We start from the raw sequence: 21,369 nt of genomic DNA, 5'->3' as shown, positions 1-21,369 counted from the left end.
CGATTCATCCTTTCTTCTCCCCAACCGCCCTCTTCCTGCAACTTGAAACTATTTACAATTTTTGTGTGTTCTGATAAAGAAATCAATCTGAGATATTAATTTAAGTTTCTTGTTAAGAATGTTCAAGTATACAGTGATAATTTCAGTATTTTTTATTGTGACTGTGATTATAGTGGAATATTACAATTTTGTGCTACCCTTTAAAACACCCTAACATATGGAATTAGTGAATATTGCCATAGATTTGCGACAGTTATGGCTAAAATAGACACTTTAGATCTGGGATTGCAGATTTAAGAACTGTTATACAAGCAGTAGAGTGTAAAACAAACTACAGTACTGGAGGAACTCATCTGTGGGGTGTTGGGGGGTGGAATTTGGATCGAGACCTTGTTACACATCCACAGCCTCCTGCTTTTTTGAGTCTGCTGTGTTGTACTAAAATGATAAATGGTGCTTCTTGAATTTAACGTCTGAGAGGCTGCACTTATATGACAACTCAATACCCGCTAACTGAACAGAAATAGGCTATCAAAATCAGTCCTGATGTAGGGTCTCAGCCAGAAACATCGATTGTTCGCTCTTTTCCAGAGATGCTGCCTGGCCTGCTGAGTTCCTCCAGCGTCTTGCTTGGATTTCCAGCATCTGCAGATTTTCTGGTGTTCTATATCGCCTGTATAGTTTTGAAGTTATAATTTAAATTTTTTTTTAGAAATTTTAACAAATCAATGAAGAAATTCCAACGACTGATTTAAATCCTGAATTCCATTGGTAATTTCCAGCATGACTTTTCGCTCTGCCGCAGTTCCTTGGAACTCCGCCCTCCTTGCGACACCCACTTGTTTACCTCTGGAATCCATGAAATATCACATCTAATATTATGAAAACCCAACCAGCCAATCACTGACCTTAATAGCTTCCCTTTGCTGCGGTTGCGACCAATTAAGAAAATCACCAGGTAGATTTGGGTTTGTTATAAAACACTGACCAATCAGAAGCCCAATGCTATTTTAAAAAGGGGGGGCTTCAAAGCCCACGAATGTTTGGCTGATTGTGATGTCGATCACTGGCTGAGCCAGTGGCCTGAGCCAGCGCCCGGAGGGCGGGACCAGTCGGCCATTAAATTCGGCCGCTCTGAGTCAGCTGACCGACTGTTTGACGACTCGCCGCGGCGGTTTGTTTGTGTGTGTATATAAAGTAAACGTCCCGTCGAGGAAGGAGAGCGCTTTAGTTAATATGCCGTCAGAGAAATCCTTCAAACAGAGGAGGACTTTCGGTAGGTGCGGGGAGGGCCTGGTGCACAGCGGTGAAAGGACTGGGCGTAGGGTTGGCTCCGGCGAGTGAAGCGACAAGGCTGGGCCCCTGAATGCTGGCGGCCTTGTATCCCTGGATTTCGGGGCTGGTCATGTCTGTAGCGTGCCTTTTTTATTTGGTGCTGAAATCTGATTGAACGTATTTATGCGGTGTGTGCGACGGAATGCCCAAACCCGGAAATTACACCCCATTTTCAGATGGGGTCCGGGTAATGTGCCGGCTCTTGTCTGCGGGGAAACATCCAGTACGTGAGAGTCTTGCAAGTTGTGTGGGACTTACGTGACGGGATGTTTTATAATAAGGGAATCAATCAAATTATGATACTTTAATCTAGTAATGTTTTCATTCTTTTGATTAAGTCTTGGTTTCGCTTTCCACTTCGTCGGAGTCATCCAACACAGGATTGGGCCAACCATCAAATGCCTATTTAGACGAGTCCCTTTGTTATCAAGATATCTTTATTGAAGTCTCATTAAAACCCAGTCTCTTGAGATTATGTATTAATCGAAGCTATTTTAGTAAATTTTTTAATGGTATGAAATATTCAATAACGCTGAAGTGTTATTCCCCTTCACATGGTGGCCAAAACTAGGGAAACACGTATATTTGAGGGCAATAGAAGTATGAAAGTGATATGTAGTAAATAAAGAAAGCAAGCACAGATTTTTTTCCTTCCCTACTTTTTAGAAATATTGTGTTATGGTTTTTAAAAATGGTTACCCAACTGCCAAGTCATGTAACGTGTCTCCATGACAAAATACAGAACGGTAAGTCGTAAAAAGTTTTTAAGAGATGTCGCAGAGAGAATTAGCATTTGGTGATAAAAATCCAGAATTTGGATTTGGCAACCAGAGTCATAGATATAAATAGTGAAGTAGTGATGCATATGTAAACAAGGGAAGTTTAATTTGGGTGATATGTGGTTCCCAAGTGAGACAAACACTGAGTTAGATGTGTCTGCTACCCTCAGATCTGTCTGTAATAGAAGTAAATCAGCTATTGAAGGGGCAAAATACTGCTGATACAGTACTGGAAACTTTAAAACAAATATTGGGAATACTCAAGATCTTGTAGCATTTATGGAAAAGTCACTGATGAGGAAGAATCTCAACCTGGAATGCTCATTATTTTTTCTCTCCACTGATTCTGCCTAACCTGCTGAATATTACTACTTTTAATACATATTTCAACCTTACTCATAAAGCCCAAAGCTCACTAGATAGTCAAATACAATGCAGTGGAGAGCAAGCTAGTTGTTACAGCATCCAGGGAAAATGATTGGGGTATGATTCGTTAAAAAGAAATGTAAATGAGACTAGTCTTGCCAATATTTGGATCAAATTTCTGCTCACAATATTAAAAGAAGTAATATGGTAAATTCTAGCTGTTGGAATGGTTGAGAAGTGATGACATTGAACTCCATATCGCCAATACGCATAAGGAAAGAGATATTGTTTATCCAATTATATAGCTCTCTAGTGGAATCCATTTTCACTGTTAATCAGAATTATATGGAGGTTGAACAGACTCCACTATAAGTGAAGTAGGAATGTAACCCATTTTCAGTTTTAAAAAAAATAACGACAGATTGCTAGCTTGGAAAAGATAATCTTCTTGACTTAAATACTTTTTAATGCATGAAAGGTGGAATTGATGTTCTTGTTGCCATTTGGGTGATTTGCTTTTTTTGCATGTGGGGAGGGTGATGTTTTTCTTTGAGCAGGTTCCACGGTTTTCTTTCATGGTTATCTGGAGAAGATAAATCTCAGTTGTATACTGCATACATACTTTGATAATGTAGTTGGAACTTTGACTTTTCCAAAATGTGCATTCCATTCCTTTTTATGCTACCTAGTTTCTTATAATATTTTAAATTTGCAGTTTTAAAAGAAAGACACTAAAGCCATGGTTATAGATATCCTGTATTATTTAGATATTGATCTAACAACCATCTTGGGAAATGGCAATCATAGAACTCATTGTGTTCAGTTAGAAAGGATTAATTGATTTAGTTGTGGGGCGGGGTACTTTTGAGTAACCATTATGATGGGATTTTATTTTGAGTCTGCAATTGATGTGACTTAACTAGGATAGTTTCCTTTGTGTAGGTTTAAGAATATTAGAAAGGTTTTAGGGAGATGTTAACACAAAGTACACTGCAGATGCTGTGGTCAAATCAAGACGTACAAAAAAAAGCTGGATGAACTCAGCAGGTCAGGCAGCATCTGTTGAAAGAAGCAGTCAACATTTCGGGTTGAGACCTGTCGTCAGGACTAAAGGAGGGGGCAGGGGCCCTATAAAGAAGGTGGTGGGGAGGGTGGAAAACCAGAAGAAGAATAATCAAGGGGTTGGGGAGGGGAAGCTGGGAGGGATAGGCAGGAGAGGTGAGGAAGGAATATAAGGGGAAAGCACTATGGGTAGTAGAAGAAGGCAGAGTCATGAGAGGTGATAGGCAGCTAGAAGAGGAGACAGCGAAGGTGGGATGGGGGAAGGGAGAGGGAGGGAATTACCGGAAGTTGGAGAATTCGATATTCATACCAAGGGGCTGGAGACTACCCAGACGGTATATGAGATGTTGTTCCTCCAACCAAAGTTTGGCCTCATCATGGCAGTAGAGGAGGCCATGTATGGACATATCCGAATGGGAATGTGAAGCAGAGTTGAAGTGAGTGGCATCCGGGAGATCCTGTCTGTTGTGGCGGACGGAGCGTAGGTGCTCGACGAAGCAGTCCCCCAATCTGTGTTGGGTCTCGCCGATGTAGAGGAGGCTGCACCGGGAGCACCGGATGCAATAGATTACCCCAACAGACTCTCTCAAGTAAAGTGTTGCCTCACCTGGAAGGACTGTTTGGGGCCCTGAATGGTGGTAAGAGATGAGGTGTCGGGACAGGTGTAGCACTTGCGCTTGCAGGGATAAGTGCCAGGTGGGAGATCTGTGGGGAGGGAGGTACATGTCCATACATGGCCTCCTCTACTGCCATGATGAGGCCAAACTTCAGCTGGAGGAACAACACCTTGCACTTATCTACATTAAATTCCTTCTACTGTGTTTCAACCCATTTTTTTCAGCAGGTTCAGAACTTTGATAGTTTTCTTTGTTGTCCGCTAACCCCGAATCCTGGTGTCATCAGCAGATTTGCTGATCTGGTTACTACATTATCATTCAGTTGATATTCTGATCCATGTGGCGCACCATTAGTCACAGGCCTTCAGTCAGAGAGACAACCATCTACTGACACTCTGGGCTCTCCCTTGAAGCCAATGTTTAATCCAATTTGCTGCCTTATCCTGAATAGCAAACAACTGAACCTTGGCCATCCTCCCATGTAGGACCTTGTTAAAGGCCGTGCTCAAATCCACGTTGATAACATCCACAGCCTTGCCTTCATTAACTTTCCTGGCAACTTCCTTGAAAAACTCTTAAGATTGGTTAGACTCTCTACTATGCACAAAATCTTGTTGACTATCTGTAATCAGCCCTTGTTTATCCAAAGACTTGGACAATGTCTTGTGAAAGTATTCAGTCCCCAACTGTTCTCATAAATGAGTATTACAGCCATAGGTTTTGATCATTTTAATTGATAATTTGTGAATCACATGCTCCTTTTTTCCACAGTAGAGCACAAAAATCGGTGAAAATTATAAAGCATTTAAAAAAAAAACTAAAAATTCAAAAACGAATGTCAGAAGTTGGGAAGTATTCATCCCTGTTTGCTCAGTACTTGAACTACCTCTCTCAGTTATTACAGGAAGTAGTCCTTTTGGATGAGTTTCTATTGGCTTTCCACAATGTGATGGAGCAACATTGTCCATTATTCCTTGTAAAATTGCTCAAGCTGTTCCAGGTTAGTTGGGGAGTGGTGGTGAACAGCAAATTTAATGTCTTGCCAGAGATGTTTGAATTAAACTCAAGACTCTGGACCACTCAGTGACATCAGTTTTCTTCATTTGAAGATGCTCTGTGGTTGCTCTGGGAGTGTGCTTTGGGTCGTTGCCCTGCTGAAAGACTAACTTCTCCAATTTAAGCTTTCTGGCAGGCAAGCGGGTTTTATCCATGATCGTCTATTTAGTAGCATCCGTCCTCCTATCAATCCTGACCCTGCTGCTGAAAAGCATCTCCATAGCATGATGCTGCCTCATAGGGATAGTGTAATCTGGCTGATGTGCAGTATTAGATTTGCACCACAGATAACTCTTGGTGTTGAAGCCAAAAAGTTCCACCTCAGCAGCTTTCAGTAGGTGCATTTAATGTCAAATGTATACAATGTACATCCTGAAATACTTTTTTTTTGCAGACATCAACAAAGGCAGGAATGTCCCAAAGAATGAATGACAGTTAAAACATTAGAACCTCAAAGCCCCCCCACCACACACAAGCTGCAGCAGGGCAATGGCCTCCCCCACCAGCAAAAAAGCATCAGCACCCTCCACCGAGCACTCAAGCGTGCAGCAAAGAATCAGTAAAGACACCAACTTGCAGTACCCCAAAAACTCGGCACCAGAATAAACAGATTTTTTTCCATCCTGTAGGTTGGAAGTTTGCAAGTGTAGTTCAGCTTCCTCACTCTTATTTGTTTGGGTAACTGTCTTTGCCCAATTGTTTAATACACGCAATCCTAGAATTATATTGTTTTCTTGGTCTTCCATTCCAGCAGAAAAATTATCCTTTATATTCAATTAAGGTGAGAAGGGGAACGTTTAAAGAAGATTGAAACATTTCTCTTCCTACACGGCATGTTACCGTCAGGGATACACTGCTGGGGAAGTGGTTGAAGTAAATACAGTAGCATTGTTGAGACATTAGACAGGCTGGGAATGGAGGGATATACTGTATTCCATATTCAGGCAGATTGGGTTGATTTTAATTGCATGGTTGCCACAAACACTGGCTGAAGGGACTGTGCTGTACTCTTGTTCTGGGGGGGGGGGGGTGGGAAGAGAAGGGTCGATGTTTTGGGTCGCGACTCTTCATCGAGACTGGAAGGGAAGGGGGAAGAAGCCAGAATTATAAGGTGGTTGGGAGGGGAAAGAGTACAAGCTGGAAGGTGATGAGTGGAAAAAGTAAAGAGCTGAAGAAGATGGGAAGATGGAATCTGGCAAGAGTGGACCATGGGGGATGGGGAAGGAAGTGGGGCACCTGAGGACAATGATAGGCAGGTGATGGGAGGAGAGAGGGTAAGAGAAGTAAGTGATTGTTCTTTTTATAACTTCATATGTATGTCTTGTATTCTTGTCTAGATACTTGACGAATCACAATACTAATGGCATCTTCGATGTAATTAGTTTCCATTTCCAACTGCAGAGTGGGAGCTCTAATTTTTATCTCATCATTCTCATCAGTTTCATTAATATCTCTGCATACTATTCATTTGGGGATCTTGATGTGTGCAAATGTTTCATGCTGACCAGTTTTTTTTTGCATAAGCAAAACTAGCCTAGACAGTAAATGTGGAAAGGATGTTTCACATGGTGGGGGAAGTCTAGGACAGCTTCGGGATAGGGGGGTGTCCATTTAAAACAGATGCAGAGAAATTCCTGTAGCCAGAGTGTGGTTATTTTGTGGTATTTGTTACCATAGGTGGCTGTGGAGGCCAGGTCATTGGATGTATTTAAGGTGGAGATAGCTTCTTGATTGGCCACAGCATCAAAGGTTACTATGATTGAATGGCGGAGCAGACTCGATGGGCTTAATAGCCTAATTCTGCTCCTATGTCTTGTGGTAAGTTTTCAGGAAGTCGTATCTGCTGCACTCTTATCTATCCATCAGATCTGACTTAAATCAAAAAGCCCAAAACGGTATTTCAAAAAAAATAATATTGAAGCAGCATTCTGGACACCAGAATTTAGCTTCATCTCCTTTACTGCTAATAACTTGCATTTAAAGCTGTTGTACTTAAGTACTTCCCTAATCAGTTATCTGTTTTATTTCCAATCTCATCCCTGAAGAATGTCTCCAGTTTAATTTTAATCCTGACCCCTCTATTTTGCTGTTGGAAAGGATCCTTCTTGTTGTCTAAAGTCTTTGTGCTGGCATATTTAAAAATCTCTGCTTGTACTGTTCCGGATTTCTCCTTAGCTTGTATCTCTAAATTTCTTCCTTTAAGAGTTTTCGGGTACTCAATGTGAGTAACTTCACAGTAAATATGAATGAAATATACTTTTGCAGTTTAAAAAATGATTTTATTGTGTCCCTTCCATGGACTCTGCACTCACTGGCTCGGTAAAGCAGCCAGCATAATCGAAGACCCCACTTTGGTCAATTTCATCCTATCCTTCTATTTAGCAGAAGATGTATGTACCACTAGGCTCAAGAACACTTCTACCCCTTTGTTAAATGGTTATTTAATGTTCCCTAGTATGATAAAATAGACTCTTGGCTTCACAATCTACTTTGATCTTGCACCTATGTTTACTTGCACTGTACTTTCTCTGTAGCTGTTAGACTTTATTCTAAATTCTATTGTTATAGTATCTTGCCCTACCTCAGTGTGCTGTGTAGCGTCTGAAGATTTTTGGATTGACTGATATAAATGCCATCCCACTAGACTGTTCCTTAATCAAATTCTCTGCCCCCCCCCCCACATGCCCCTCTGCTTTTGGGTAAGAGGGGACAGAGACAGGTTTTTTTAAACTATTGCTTTCATTTGTGTCTGAGGATATTGTTTATCTCTAGCATGTCTACTTAGGAATCAATTTTTGGTGCAACAGGGAAACTAACTTTTTTGAGTATTGATATTTATTGGGATTGTTACTGCAAATATTTTAAAAATCGCATATACGAAGTGTTTTTTTTGTGTAGGGGAAATTGCATGTTTGATTATCCAGTTCCTATGTGTATAGCTAAAACAGATCGTTACATACAGTTCTTTTAACCCCTTTTTTTTTGCTTCACAAAGTAAGGTTGAAGTTTTTGAACAGATTCTATAAAAGGAGATCTTGGGGGGAAAAATGTTTAAAATTTCAAAGAAAATTTCACTCAAAGGAAAGTTCAGTCACTATGTACAACCCTGAGATTCATTTTCTTGCCATATTTAATAAATCCATAATAGAATAATAATTACCTGGACTGTTCAAACAGTGTAAAAATACTACAAACTGTGCAACTACAAAAAGAAATAAATGAACATGAGTCCTTGAAAGTCAGTCCATAGATTGTGGGAACACTCCAATGATAGGACAAGTGAAGTTATCCCCTTTGTTCAAGAGCCTGATGGTTGAAGGCTAATAATTGTTTCTGAACCTGCTAGTGTATGTCTTAAGGCTCCTGTACCTTCCTGATTTCTTAAAATCATTTTTCATAAAATCCCTGTGATAATTCCACAATTTTACATCTTAAAATTAATCTGTTTTGCAGAGCAGAGAGTGGAAGATGTGCATCTTATTCGAGAGCAGCATCCCAACAAAATTCCAGTGAGTACACTAGGGGAGTTGAAATTGCTTTTTAAATTTCAAAATGGTATATGAGAAGAATTGGGGCTTGGGGCAAATCTGCCAAATTGGGAAGATGCTTTCCAGCCATTGGTCTCATCTCCAGCTGCTCCCAGTGCCTTCCTATTTCTTGCGTCTTTTCACGGTAGCTGCTGGCTAACGGAACTAAACTTGGCTTTTGTGGGGTGTTTATGATAGCACTTGCCCCTCGCAGCCAAGTACCTTCCAACATCCTCGTTACTGCAGGCACTTCATGGAACAAGCCACAGACATTTTGTAACAATGGGGAAATATGTAAATGATTAAAATTGATAGCTTTGAATATTCATTGAAAACCATCTTTTCCTGAAAATGGATAAAAATGAACAGATCACATTTTCAATCAGCAGCTGATAGACTTGATGTTTGTTTTGGTGTGCACTGTAGAAATAGACCAGGAGTTCAGATGTGCTGCCATCTCAGCTCTGGACAGACAGTTAATTGCATGCAACAAGGCACACGGTTTAAAGTCTGGGAGTTCATTGCACAGCTGTCTTTTTGCTGTCAATACAATAACAAGATGCTGCTGGGAGTTGCATACAGGCCTTCAAACGGAAGCCAGAATGGGTTACAAATTGCAACAGGGGATAGAAAATACATGTCAAAGAGGCAATGTTACAATAGTCATGGGGATTTTAATATGCAGGTAGATTGGGAAAGTCAGGTTGGTGCTGATTTTGGAGTCCAAGGTTAATTTGTAGAATGCCTACAAGATAGCTTTCTAGAGCAGCTTGTGTTTGAACCCACTAGGGGTTCAGCCATTCTGGAATTGTGCAATGAACTGGATTTGTTCAGGGAGTTTAGGGTAAAAGAGCCCTTAGGAGATGGTGATTATAATCTGATAGAATTCTCCTGCAATATGAGAGGGAGAAGCTAAAGTCAGATTCATCAGCCTTGCACTGGAGTAAAGGCAATTACAAAGGCATGAGAGAGGAGCTGGCTAAAGTTGATGGCAGAGCAGCAATGGCTAGAGTATTTGGAAGCAATTCAGAATAGATAATCCCAAAGAAGATGTCTTAAAGGCAGGATGACATAGCCATGGCTGACAAGAGAAGTCAAAGCCAACATAATGGCAAAAGAAAGGGCATATAATAGACCAAAAATTGGTAGGATGTTAGAGGATTCAGAAGATCTTTAAAAACTAACAGAAGGCAAGCTATAAGTAGCTAAAAGGTGAAATATGAAGGCAATCTAGCCAATAATATTAAGAATACCAAATGTTTTCAGATGTAGAGTAAGAGGTGAGAGTGGATATCAGACCACTGGAAAGTGATGCTGGAGAGGTATAACGGGGGAACAAGGAACTGGCAGATGAACTGAATGAGTATTTTGTATCAGTCTTCACTGTGGAAGACACTAGCAGTATGCCGCAAGTTTGAGAGTGTCGGGGGCAGGAGTGAGTGCAATTGTTATTACTAGGAAGAAGGTACTTGGAAGCTGAAAGGTCTGAAGATGGACAAGTCACCTGAACCAGTTGGCCTTCACCCCGGGGTTCTGAAAGGTGGCTGAAGAGATTATGGAGGCATTAGTAATATCTTTCAAGAATCACTAGAATCTGGTGTGGTTAGAACCATAGAACATTACAGCACAGAAATGGGCCTTTTTGGCTGTGCCGAACCATTTTTCTGCCTAGTCCCACTGACCTGCATCTGGGCCATATCCCTCCAAACCCTTCTCATCTATATACCTGTCCAAGTTTTTCTTAAATGTCAAAAGTGAGCCTGCATTCACCACTTCATCTGGCAGCTCATTCCACACTCCCACCACTCTCTGCGTGAAGGAGCCCCCTTAATGTTCCCTTTAAACTTTCCCCCTTCACCCTTAACCCATGACCTCTGGTTTTTCTCTCCTCTAGCCTCAGTGGAAAAAGCCTGCTTGCATTCACTCTATCTATACCTATCATAATTTTATGCACCTCTATCAAATCACCCTTCATTCTCCTACGCTCCTGGGAATAAAGTCCTAACCTATTCAACCTTTTTTCTCTGTAACTCAGTTTCTCAAGTCCCGGCAACATCTTTGTAAACCTTCTGCACTCTTATTAATATCCTTCCTGTAATTGGGTGACCAAAACTGCACACAATACTCCAAATTCAGTCTCACCAATGTCTTGTACAACCTCACCATTACATTCCAACTCTTATACTCAATACTTTGATTTATAAAGGCCAATGTACCAAAAGCTCTTTGCAACCCTATCTACTTGTGACGCCACCTTTAGGGAATTATGTATCTACTCCCAGATCCCTCTGTTCTACTGCACTGCTCAGTGTCCTACCATTTACCTTGTATGTTTTACCTTGGTTTGACCTTCTGAAGTGCAATACCTTACACTTGTCTGCATTAAACTCTATCTGCCATTTTTCAGCCCATTCTTTCAGCTGATCCAAATCCCTCTGCAAGCTTTGAAAACCTTCCTCACTGTCCACTACACCTCCAATCTTTGTATCATCAGCAAATTTGCTGATCCAATTTACTACATTATCATCCAGATCATTGATATAGATGACAAATAACAATGGACCCAGCACTGATCCCTCTGGCACACCACTAGTCACAGGCCTCCACTCAGAGTAGCCATCCTCCACTACCACGCTCTGGCTTCTCCCATTGAGCCAATGTCTAATCCATTTACTACCTCTCCATGTATACCTAGCGACTGAATCTTCCTAACTAACCTCTGTCGTGGTTTCTTGTGCCCCACAAACGACCAGACCAGGAGACGCAGAAGATTCTTCAAGAAGTGTTAAACTTTAATTTGCAAATCAAAGCTGAGACAGTCAGTGAGCTAGTCGCTGATTGCCCACCTATCCTTGTGCATAGCATTTTTTATAGCAATCTCCTGGTTTAGTTGCATTAGCATATCCAATCGGTCTGCAGTTGCGTATCACCAGTTCATCAGCTCCCGACTTCCTACTATTGTTTCTACCCATTAACTTAATCATGTTCTAATCTACTTTTTGGGCCACTTGTTACCTCATCCCTGGCCACAGTTATCTCTTAGCTAGCCTCTCATTAACACACCATTATCTTCTTATTTGGCTACATTCTTAAGTCACTGATGTGTTCGATTTCATTCTCCTACTAAATTGGATACATACATAGCAAATACAAAGCTGACTACATAGTTTTGGTTACAAAGCAAACAATGCAACTTTAGACTCCAATACCTCTCATGAGGGACCTTGTCAAAGGCCTTACTTCTGAAGTCCATGTATACAACATCCATTGCCTTCCCTTCATCCACTTTCCTGGTAACTTCCTCGAAAAACTCTTAATAGATAGGTTAAACATGACCTACCATGCACAAAGCCATGCTGATTTTTTTCTCTAATAAGTCCCTGTCTATCCAAATACTTATAATTCCTAGCTCTTAATATTCCTTCCAATAATTTACCTACTACCGATGTCAAACTTACCAGCCTATAATTTCTGGGCTTACTTTTTGAGCCTTTTTTAAACAATAGAACTACATGAGCTATCCTCCAATCCTCCGGCACCTGACCCGTGGATATCAACATTTTAAATATTTCTGCCATGGCCCCTGCAATTTCAACACTAGGTCCCTTCAAGGTCGGAGGGAATACCCTGTCAGGTCTTGGGGACTTATCTACTCTGATTTGCCTCAAGACAGCAAACACCTCTTTAATCTGTATAAGTTCCATGACCTCCCTACTTGTTTGCCTTGTTTCCATAGACTCCATTCCAGTTTCCTTAGTAAATACGGATGCAAAAGACCCATTTAATATCTCTCCCATTTCTTTTGGTTCCATACATAGCCGGCCACTCTGATCTTCAAGAGGACCAATTTTATCCCTTACTATCCTTTTGCTCTTAACATACCTGTAGAAGCTCTTAGGATTATCCTTTACCCTGACTGCCAAAGCAACCTCATGTCATCTTTTAGCCCTCCTGATTTCTTCCTTAAGTATTTTCTTACTCTTCTTATACTCCTCAAGCATCTTATTTCCTCCCTGTTGCCTATACATGTTATACATCTCTCTTTATCAGAGTTCCAATATCCCTTGAGAACCAAGGTTCCTTATTCTTATTCATTTTGCTAACCCTGACAGGAACATACAAACTCTGCACTCTCAAAATTTCTCCTTTGAAGGCCTCCCACTGACCAATCACATCCTTGCCAGAGAACAACCCGTCCCAATCTACGCTTTTTAGATCCTTTCTCATTTCTTCAAATTTGGCCTTTTTCCAGTTTAGAACTTCAACCTGAGGACCAGATCTAGCTTTATCCATGATCAAGTTGAAACTAATGGCGTTATGATCACTGGAACCAAAGTGTTCCCCTACACACACTTTCATCACCTACCCTAACTCATTTCCTAATAGGAGATCTAATATTGCATCCTCACTAGTTGGTACATCTATATATTGATTTAGAAAACTTTCCTGAACACATTTTACAAACTCTAACTCATCTAGACCTTTAACAGCATGGGAGTCCCAATCAATGTGTGGAAAATTAAAATCCCCTACAATCACAACTTTGTCTCCTGCAGTTGTCTGTTATCTCTATGCAGATTTGCTCCTCCAGTTCTCGCTGACTATTGGGTGGTCTATAATACAACCCTATTAATGTGGTCATACCTTTCCTGTTTCTCAGCTCCGCCCATATGGCCTCAGTAGACAAGCCCTCTAATCTGTCCTGCTGAAGCACTGCTGTAATATTTTCCCTGACTAGCAAAGCCACCTCCCCCACCCTTCATCCCTCTGCCTCTATCACGTCTGAAACTTCAGAACCCAGGAACATTGAGCTGCCAGTCCTGCCCCTCCTGTAGCCAAGTTTCAGTAATGGCTATGATGTCATAATTCCACGTGTCAATCCAGGCCCTCAGCTCTTCTGCCTTTCCCACAATACTCCTCGCATTGAAATATACGCACCTCAGAAGATTATTACTACCACACACAACCTTACTGTTTGTGACTTTGCATGAACTACTAACATCATTTATTTTTACCCCCATTCCACTATCTACTCTGGTTCCCATCCCCCTGTAAATCTAGTTTAAACCCTCCCCAATAACACTAGCAAACCTCCCTGCAAGTATAAATGGTCCCCTTATAGTTCAGGTGTAACCCATCTCTTGTACAGGTCCCATCTGCCCCAGAAGAGGTCCCAATGATCTAGAAATGTGAAACCCTGCCCCCTACACCAGTTTCTCAGCCACATGTTCATCTGCCAGAGTATCCTACTCTTACCCTCACTGGCACGTGGCAGATTACTACTCTTGAGGTCCTGTTTTTCAACTTCCTACCAAGCTCTCTGTACTCACTCTTCAGGACCTCCTGACTCTTTCTACCTATGTCATTGGTACCGATGTGTACCATGACATCTGGCTGATCACCCTCCCACCTCAGAATGCTGTGCACACGATCAGAGACATCCCTGACCCTGCAGGCAACAAACCATCTGGGAGTCTCTGTCACGACCACAGAATATTCTGTATGTACCCCTGACTATGGAGTCCCCTATCACCACCACTCTCCTCTTCTTCCTCCCTCCCTTCTGCACTGCAGAACCAGACTCAGTGTTAGAGATCCGGCTGCCGCAGTTTGTCCCAGATAAGCCCCCCCACCCAAACAGTATCCAAATCGGTATACCTGTTTGGGAGGGGAATGGCCACAGGGGGAGCCCTGCACTACCTGCCCTTTCCCCTTCCCTCGCCTGACAGTAACCCAATTACCCGTGCCCTGTTCCTTAGGTGTAACTACCTCCTGGAAGCTTCTATTTATAAACTGCTCAGTCTCCTGAATGATCCGGATTCCGAGGCATCCAGCTCCTGCTCCAGGTCCCTAATGCGGTCTGTTAGGAGCTGCAGCTGGATGCACTTCTTGCAGGTATTGTTAGGGACACCGCAGTTCTCCCTGACTTACCACATCCTGCAAGAGGAGCATTCCAACATCCTGCCTGGCATATTCTCTAGTCTGAACAAAAAAAAGAAAACAGAAACTTACCGGAACCTACCCTCGCCTCTGCCTGTTTCTCGCCGAAGCCTGATTGAGCCAAAGCCGTCCCACTCCAACTCAGTCCACTCCAATGATGGCTGCTGTATATGATGGTCTTTCTTTTAAACCTTGGCGCGCTACGTGACGCGCCTGCGCAGTCTAGCCTCTTTTCCCCGAGCTGTTAAAGAAAAACTACCTTCTCTCCACGATGCCTTCAGTCTTCCACTCTCAGCCTCTTGCTTCGATTGAAAAGGTTCTGGAGGATTGAAAAATTGCAAATGTCACTCCACTCTTCAAGAAGGGAGAAAGGCAGAAGAAAAGAAACTATAGGCCAATTAATCTGACTCCAAAATATTGGAGTAGATTATCAAGGATGAGGTCTTGGGGTACTTGGAGGGACGTGATAAAATAGGCTGTAGTCAGCATGGTTTCCTCAAGGGAAAGTCTTGCCTGACATGTCTGTTAGAATTCTTTGATGAAATAACAAGCAGGGTAGACAAAGTGGATGTTGTGTACTTGGATTTTCAAAAGTCTTTTTACAAGGTGCCAAAAGGCTGCTTGCAAAATAAGAGCCCATGGTATTACAGGAAAGATGTTAGTATGGGTAGGTTGACAGGAGGCAATGAATGGGACTAAAGGGAGTCTCTTCTGGTTGGCTGCCAGTGACTAGTATTCCACAAGTGTCTGTTGGGGCTGTTTTTTGCGGTGTATGTCAGTGATTTGAATGGCAGAATTGATGACTTTATAGACAATATAGAAGATAGGTGGAGGAGCATGGAGGCTGCAGAAGGACTTGGCCAGATTAGGAGAATGGGTAAAGAAGTGGCCGATGGAACACTCAGGATGTGTCTTGGTCATGCACTTTGGTAGAAGGAATAGAAGTGCAGACTATTTTCTAAGCAGGGAGCAGTTTCAAAAATCAGCAGTGCAAAGGGACTTGAGACCACGTGGAAGATTCCCTAATGGTTAACTTGCAGGTTGAGTCAGTAATGAGAAAGCCAAATGCAGTGTTGGCGTTCACTTTGGAAGGACTAGAATATAGAAACAAGGATATAATGTTGAGGCTTTATATGACACTGGTGTGGGCTCACTTGGAGTATTGTGAGCATTTTGGACCCCTTATCTAAGAAAGGCTGTGCTGACATTGGAGAGGGTTCAAAGGAGGTTCATGAAAATGATTCTGTGAAAGGCTTATCATATGAGGAGTGTTTAATGGCTCTGGGCTTATGGTGGTGGAGGGGGAAATTCATTAAAATTTATCAAATGTATGGAAAGCTTGGATAGGGGTGGATGTTTATGTTTCCTATAGTAGGCAGTCTAGGACCAGAGGGCACAACCTGAATCTGGAATTTGTTGCTGCAAGCAGCAGTTGAGGCTAAGTCATTGAGTGTACTTCAGGCAGAGTTTGATATATTCTTTAAGTCAAGACGTGAAAGATTACAGGGAGAAGGCAGGAGAATGGGATTGAGAAAGAAATGGACCTGCCTTGATCAAATTAAGCCACACTGCCCAGCAGTCCCCAGATTTAACCCTAGACTAATCACAGGACCATTTACAGTGACCAATTAACCTATCAACTGGTATGTCTTTGGATTGTGGGAGGAAAGCAGAGCACCCAGAGGAAACCTATGTGGTCACGAGGAGAATATAGACTCCTTGCAGGCAACAATAGGAAATGAACCCAGGTTGCCAGTACTGTAAAGTGTTGTGCTAGCCACTGCAGTGTCTTGCCACCCACACACTCCACTATATTGAGTACTAGTGATGGCCGTTTTGCTAAAACTTCAAACTGCAGCTGCAGTATAGAACTGATTTGAGTGCTGGTACACTAGCTTGCCCTCTATCTCCTTTGTATTCAACATTGAAAAGTGCAAAAGCACATGACAATTTTATTCTTGAGCAAGTACTACCATCCTCATTTGTGTAATACAACATTTGACACGAGTGTCAGTTTTGATTATATCCTTGCCCTCAGAAAAGGAAGTTGAATTTGTAACTTGTACAGTGATTTCATGTGACAGTTCAATGCTACAGCCTTCTATATAATGAAGCAATGACTAATATCTAATAAATGTATGGCTGATATATCTTTTTTAATTTTTAGGTCATAATTGAAAGATACAAGGGAGAAAAGCAATTGCCTTTGTTGGATAAGACCAAATTTCTTGTCCCTGACCATGTAAACATGAGTGAACTGATTAAAATCATACGGTATGCATTTTATATAAATGGTCATTGAGTGTTTTGCTCCTTGTATTCAAGCATTTTGCATAAAGCCATCAATTGTTTTTAATCAAAATCTTGTCTCTGAAGTTAATGAAGTGTTTCTGTGGCTCCTAAATCACTTCAGAAGTTTTATGCACCACTGTCACCTGGGCTGATTTGCTATTTTATATATCTTGCTCCAGATCTTTTGAACTTTGTTTTAAATTTTCTAGTATTTAACCTGCTGTATATGCTCCTCTACTTTTTATTGTAAATGTGAAATGCTGAAGTATGCTCTCAAAATGTAGGTCTTTGAGAATTGAGCAAACACGAGGAAATCTGTAGATGCTGGAAATTCAAACAACACACAAAATGCTGGTGGAACACAGCAGGCCAGGCAGCATCTATTTTCAGAGTGGGGAGGGAGGCTGGCAGTGTCAGTGAAGAGGGAAGGGTTGGGGTGAGAGGAAGATGGAGCCTCTGAGGGCCCAGGAGCTGACGATGGGATCTGAGGGAGAGGGGATTGCAGAGTGGTGGTGGGGGAAGGGGAGACGGGAGTCACAATCACAGCACGTGAAGACCTGGCCTGAAGTTCAAGGCTGGAGTCGCAGTTGGTGGTTGCTGCCTGGCCTGCTGTGTTCCACTAGCATTTTGTGTGTGTTCTTTAAGAATTGAGTTGCTGATTAATAGGCTGTCAGTTCAATGAGCAGATGGGTGAATAGGGCTTGGTGTGAGTAGAATTTTGGGCAATGATTTTGATAGGCAAGGTTTAAAGAGGGTTATATGAAATGGGCCAACCATGAATTATTTGGTCCAGTTGGTAAATAATAAGGTATATGAATTTTGACAGCAGTTCTATTCAGATAGAGAAGTTGAAGAGTATTTTGGCCTGTTATAAAGATGAAAGGTAGTCTTTATGCAGTGATGGCTTGAAGCGCATCGTGGTCAAGTATGATATCAAGTTTACAGTCTAGTTCTATGAGACAGATGACTGTCCAATGTCCAAGGAATGAGTTGGAGGGTAGAAGCCAAATGGTTTGGGTCATTTCAGTTAATTAAGGGGATTTTTAGTGTGAAAATCTGAACTAGCAATCTGAAGGCTTTTACTAAAGGTGTGCTTTTAGAAGATGTGTCACATTGGAAAAAGTGGTAAGACAAGTAATTTTCAGTGCGATGTGAGATAGATAAGTATGGTCCCACCTAGTTGGATAGTAGAAAAGGTATTGAAAGCTGTGATTGGTAGATATTTGAGAAAGGTTATAAAGTTTATGGAATGAGTGTTTTTTGCTCAGTTCAGTAGCAGAATTTAACACTTTGATATTTACAGTATTATGCAAATCTAATTAGAAGTGTACAAATGGAGTTCTAGGGAAAGACCTGAAGAGGAGGAGGAGGATCTTTTTTGTCCAAGATAGTGTTTTTTTGGGGGTGGTGGAGGAATGAGCATGAGTTGTATTATACTATAATGAAAGACATTGTAGATATGTTTGACCTTGGGCTGGTGCTTACCAGTAACAATAAAACCAGATGACTTCTCATTCAGCCTTGTCTAGCAAGCTGAGATTGTTTATGCCAATTTAAACAGATGAAATTTACTAACTTTACACGTTACTGATTTTTTGTAATAATTACCTTATTGCAAAGTGCTTCATGCTAAAAAAGTAATGAAAATTATAATTTTCATGAATGTTAATATTTTAATGTCTTCAGTAAATTTACTACCCAAGGCCGGTAAGAATCTGAAATTTGATTTCTAACTCTTTTAGGAGACGCCTGCAATTAAATTCAAATCAGGCTTTTTTCCTGTTGGTGAATGGGCACAGCATGGTTAGTGTTTCCACACCTATATCTGAGGTGTATGAACGTGAGAAGGATGAAGATGGTTTCCTCTACATGGTCTATGCATCCCAGGAAACTTTTGGAATGAGCACTACACTGTAACTGTAATTTGATTTACAGTACCTCCCTCAATATTCCTGTAGGTTCCCTGCCATAAAGCATTGCAAAACATAAGGCAGCTTATTCAGCTCCTTCAGGAATGAGGTATCACAGTTAATTGGAATTAAAAAGCTGGTAGTGTAACTGCAGTACTTTGCTTAGGCTCTCAAAATTGTACTGTATTCTTGTAAAAGCTGTCCATAGTCATTTTACGCCAAATTCAAATTGCATTCAGAGATCATCAGGTATCTTTTATTAACTACAGACTTGAGTAATTTGAGTAACTTTTTAAAAGCAAAATGACTAAACAGAAGATTTTGCTTTGAAATTATCAGGAATTGTCTAAAACTCAATAGTGCTTCAAATGTGAATTATTGAAGAGCATTTAAGTGGCTTGTTCATAAAATAGATGTATTTCTAACTAATCGTTATTCTCTGTCCAACTACATTCAATCCCTTTGGTAAGTGATTTTTAAATGGCAGTGGAAATGTTTCAACTAGAGAAGTTATGGCTATTTTTTTTAATGAAAGGCAGCCAAGAATTAATGCTGTTGGATTCAGACATAGAAAAGAAGAGTTTCTCAATTTTACAAAGTCTTTCACAATTTTCTTAAAGAAATTATTGCAGTGTAACCATTTCTCATTAAAAATGAAATTTGCTTCACTTCTGAATAGCTGTTTGTCAATTCAAAGCTGTTTCTCACATACTCAATCTCCAGCTATTGATGCTCTTGCTAAGATTTAGTGACAGTTGAACTTGATAATCTGCATTCTAAATATATCTGGACTGTCTGTATTGAAATTATGGTAAAGCACCAGAATAAAAATTGAACCAACTTTAAAAGTGCATCATATACAGTATAGTCTGCAGAAATAGGGATACAAATAATAAACAGCCATTCCATTACATTTTCTGTAAGTTTTTTAAACAATTAAGTTTTTGCTTGATTAATTTAGCCGTACATTTTGATTGTATGAATGTTCTTTGTCATAAATTTGTCATCTGTCCACTTAAGTTTGATATTCAGAATGTATAATGTAACCAGGCATCCTAATTAAATTTGCATACTAGTCAAACTTTAGTGTTTCTCTCCATTTATGTACATCTAAATATTGTTTTCTATTGGTAAGTTTAGTTAGTATCTTTAGTGTATTTAAAGAACATTATTTTGAATTTCTTAGATGAGTAGTCCTGGAAATTTAAGAATATGAAATTTTAAATGTGCATACCTTTTATTTGTTAATGTGTAAATACTGAAGGCAGACTTTCTTGATTCACTGCTTTTGCTGCATATGTTAATACCTGAAGTAGTAATTACCTGCTTTATATGTCCTCAAATCACCTTGCTGTAAGGAATTGCAGGCACAAAATCATTACGAAGGTTATTGTTATTAAAGTGTATAGGCTACATTATTGCCAAGAATTGTATCTTTTAGTTGTAAAGTAAGCCATTAGTACTGTTGACATTTGAGGAACATTACATTCTGAAATTCTTTGTATGATGCTGCAAATTATTTCAAGCTGCTCCAAATGGTTAAATATTCTGTATTTATTAGAATATTTAGACCGTTACTGACTCTCATTCTAAAATATCTCAAAACAAAGCATTTAATTATTGCCATATTTCTCTATTGCCCATTGTTATTCCATTGTTATCACCTGGTGTCTCCACTGTGGACTTCATCCTGATTTTACTGTTTGGTGTTTCTGAAAACAGAATGTGACAAAAATCCAAAAATGTTCAACAGTGCCTTGGTTTTAGTTTTAATTGTCATTTTGTTTGACATAAAAAATTTAAAGTACTTCATTGACACTTGACCTAATGTATATTTTCAATAGTACATAAACAGATTTGTGTAATTTGTAAATTAGAACTACTTTTTTTATTGGTTACTTTGGATCTGCTGTTGAGAAACCAGAACTGACAACTTGTAAATATACTGTGTATGATATACTGAGTATGAACTGTGTGCCTGAATGGAAAGATGCATTTGCCCTTTTCAAATAAATGAGAACGAAGTAAAATCTTGGTTTGCTTTCTTCAGCAATGCTATTAATAGCAAATACATTAAAATATCCATTAACAATTGAATTTAATCCCAACAAGTGCAGGCTGATGCAGTTTGGTTAGTCAAATGGGGGTAATACTAAAGAATGTTGATAAACAGCAGGATGCTAGGGTTCAATCAACTCCATAGCTTGCTAAAAGTAGCAACAAAAATAGATAGTGGAAAAGAAAGTATTGTATTCCCTTCATAGGACAGAGTATCAAATGTAAAATTTCAGATGCTTCACAAAGTACATTTGTACATAGAGTACATTTGGAATATTGTGCAAACATGAGGAAATCTGCAGATGCTGAAGATTCAAACAACACACAAAATACTGGTGGAACACAGCAGGCATCTATAAGGAGAAGCACTGTTGATGTTTTGGGCTGAGACCCTTCGTCTTCCTTGTTTGGAATATTGTGTTCAGTT

At 40.4% G+C, this 21,369-nt stretch overlaps 1 protein-coding gene across 1 annotated transcript; it reads left to right on the top strand.

Annotated features, from left to right (window-relative positions):
* The first annotated feature begins 1,154 nt into the window (after positions 1–1,154).
* On the top strand, positions 1,155–20,914 carry map1lc3b (microtubule-associated protein 1 light chain 3 beta). The gene is made up of 4 exons (XM_073070203.1): positions 1,155–1,276; positions 8,669–8,724; positions 16,850–16,956; positions 18,717–20,914. The coding sequence occupies exons 1-4, from the start codon at positions 1,237–1,239 to the stop codon at positions 18,889–18,891; spliced, it is 378 nt and encodes a 125-aa protein (XP_072926304.1). The 5' UTR covers positions 1,155–1,236; the 3' UTR covers positions 18,892–20,914.
* Positions 20,915–21,369: the final 455 nt, after the last annotated feature.

The sequence above is a fragment of the Hemitrygon akajei genome, chromosome 17, assembly GCF_048418815.1.
Source record: "Hemitrygon akajei chromosome 17, sHemAka1.3, whole genome shotgun sequence".
NCBI classification, from domain to species: domain Eukaryota; kingdom Metazoa; phylum Chordata; class Chondrichthyes; order Myliobatiformes; family Dasyatidae; genus Hemitrygon; species Hemitrygon akajei.
This window is presented reverse-complemented; position numbering and strand designations above follow the sequence as displayed.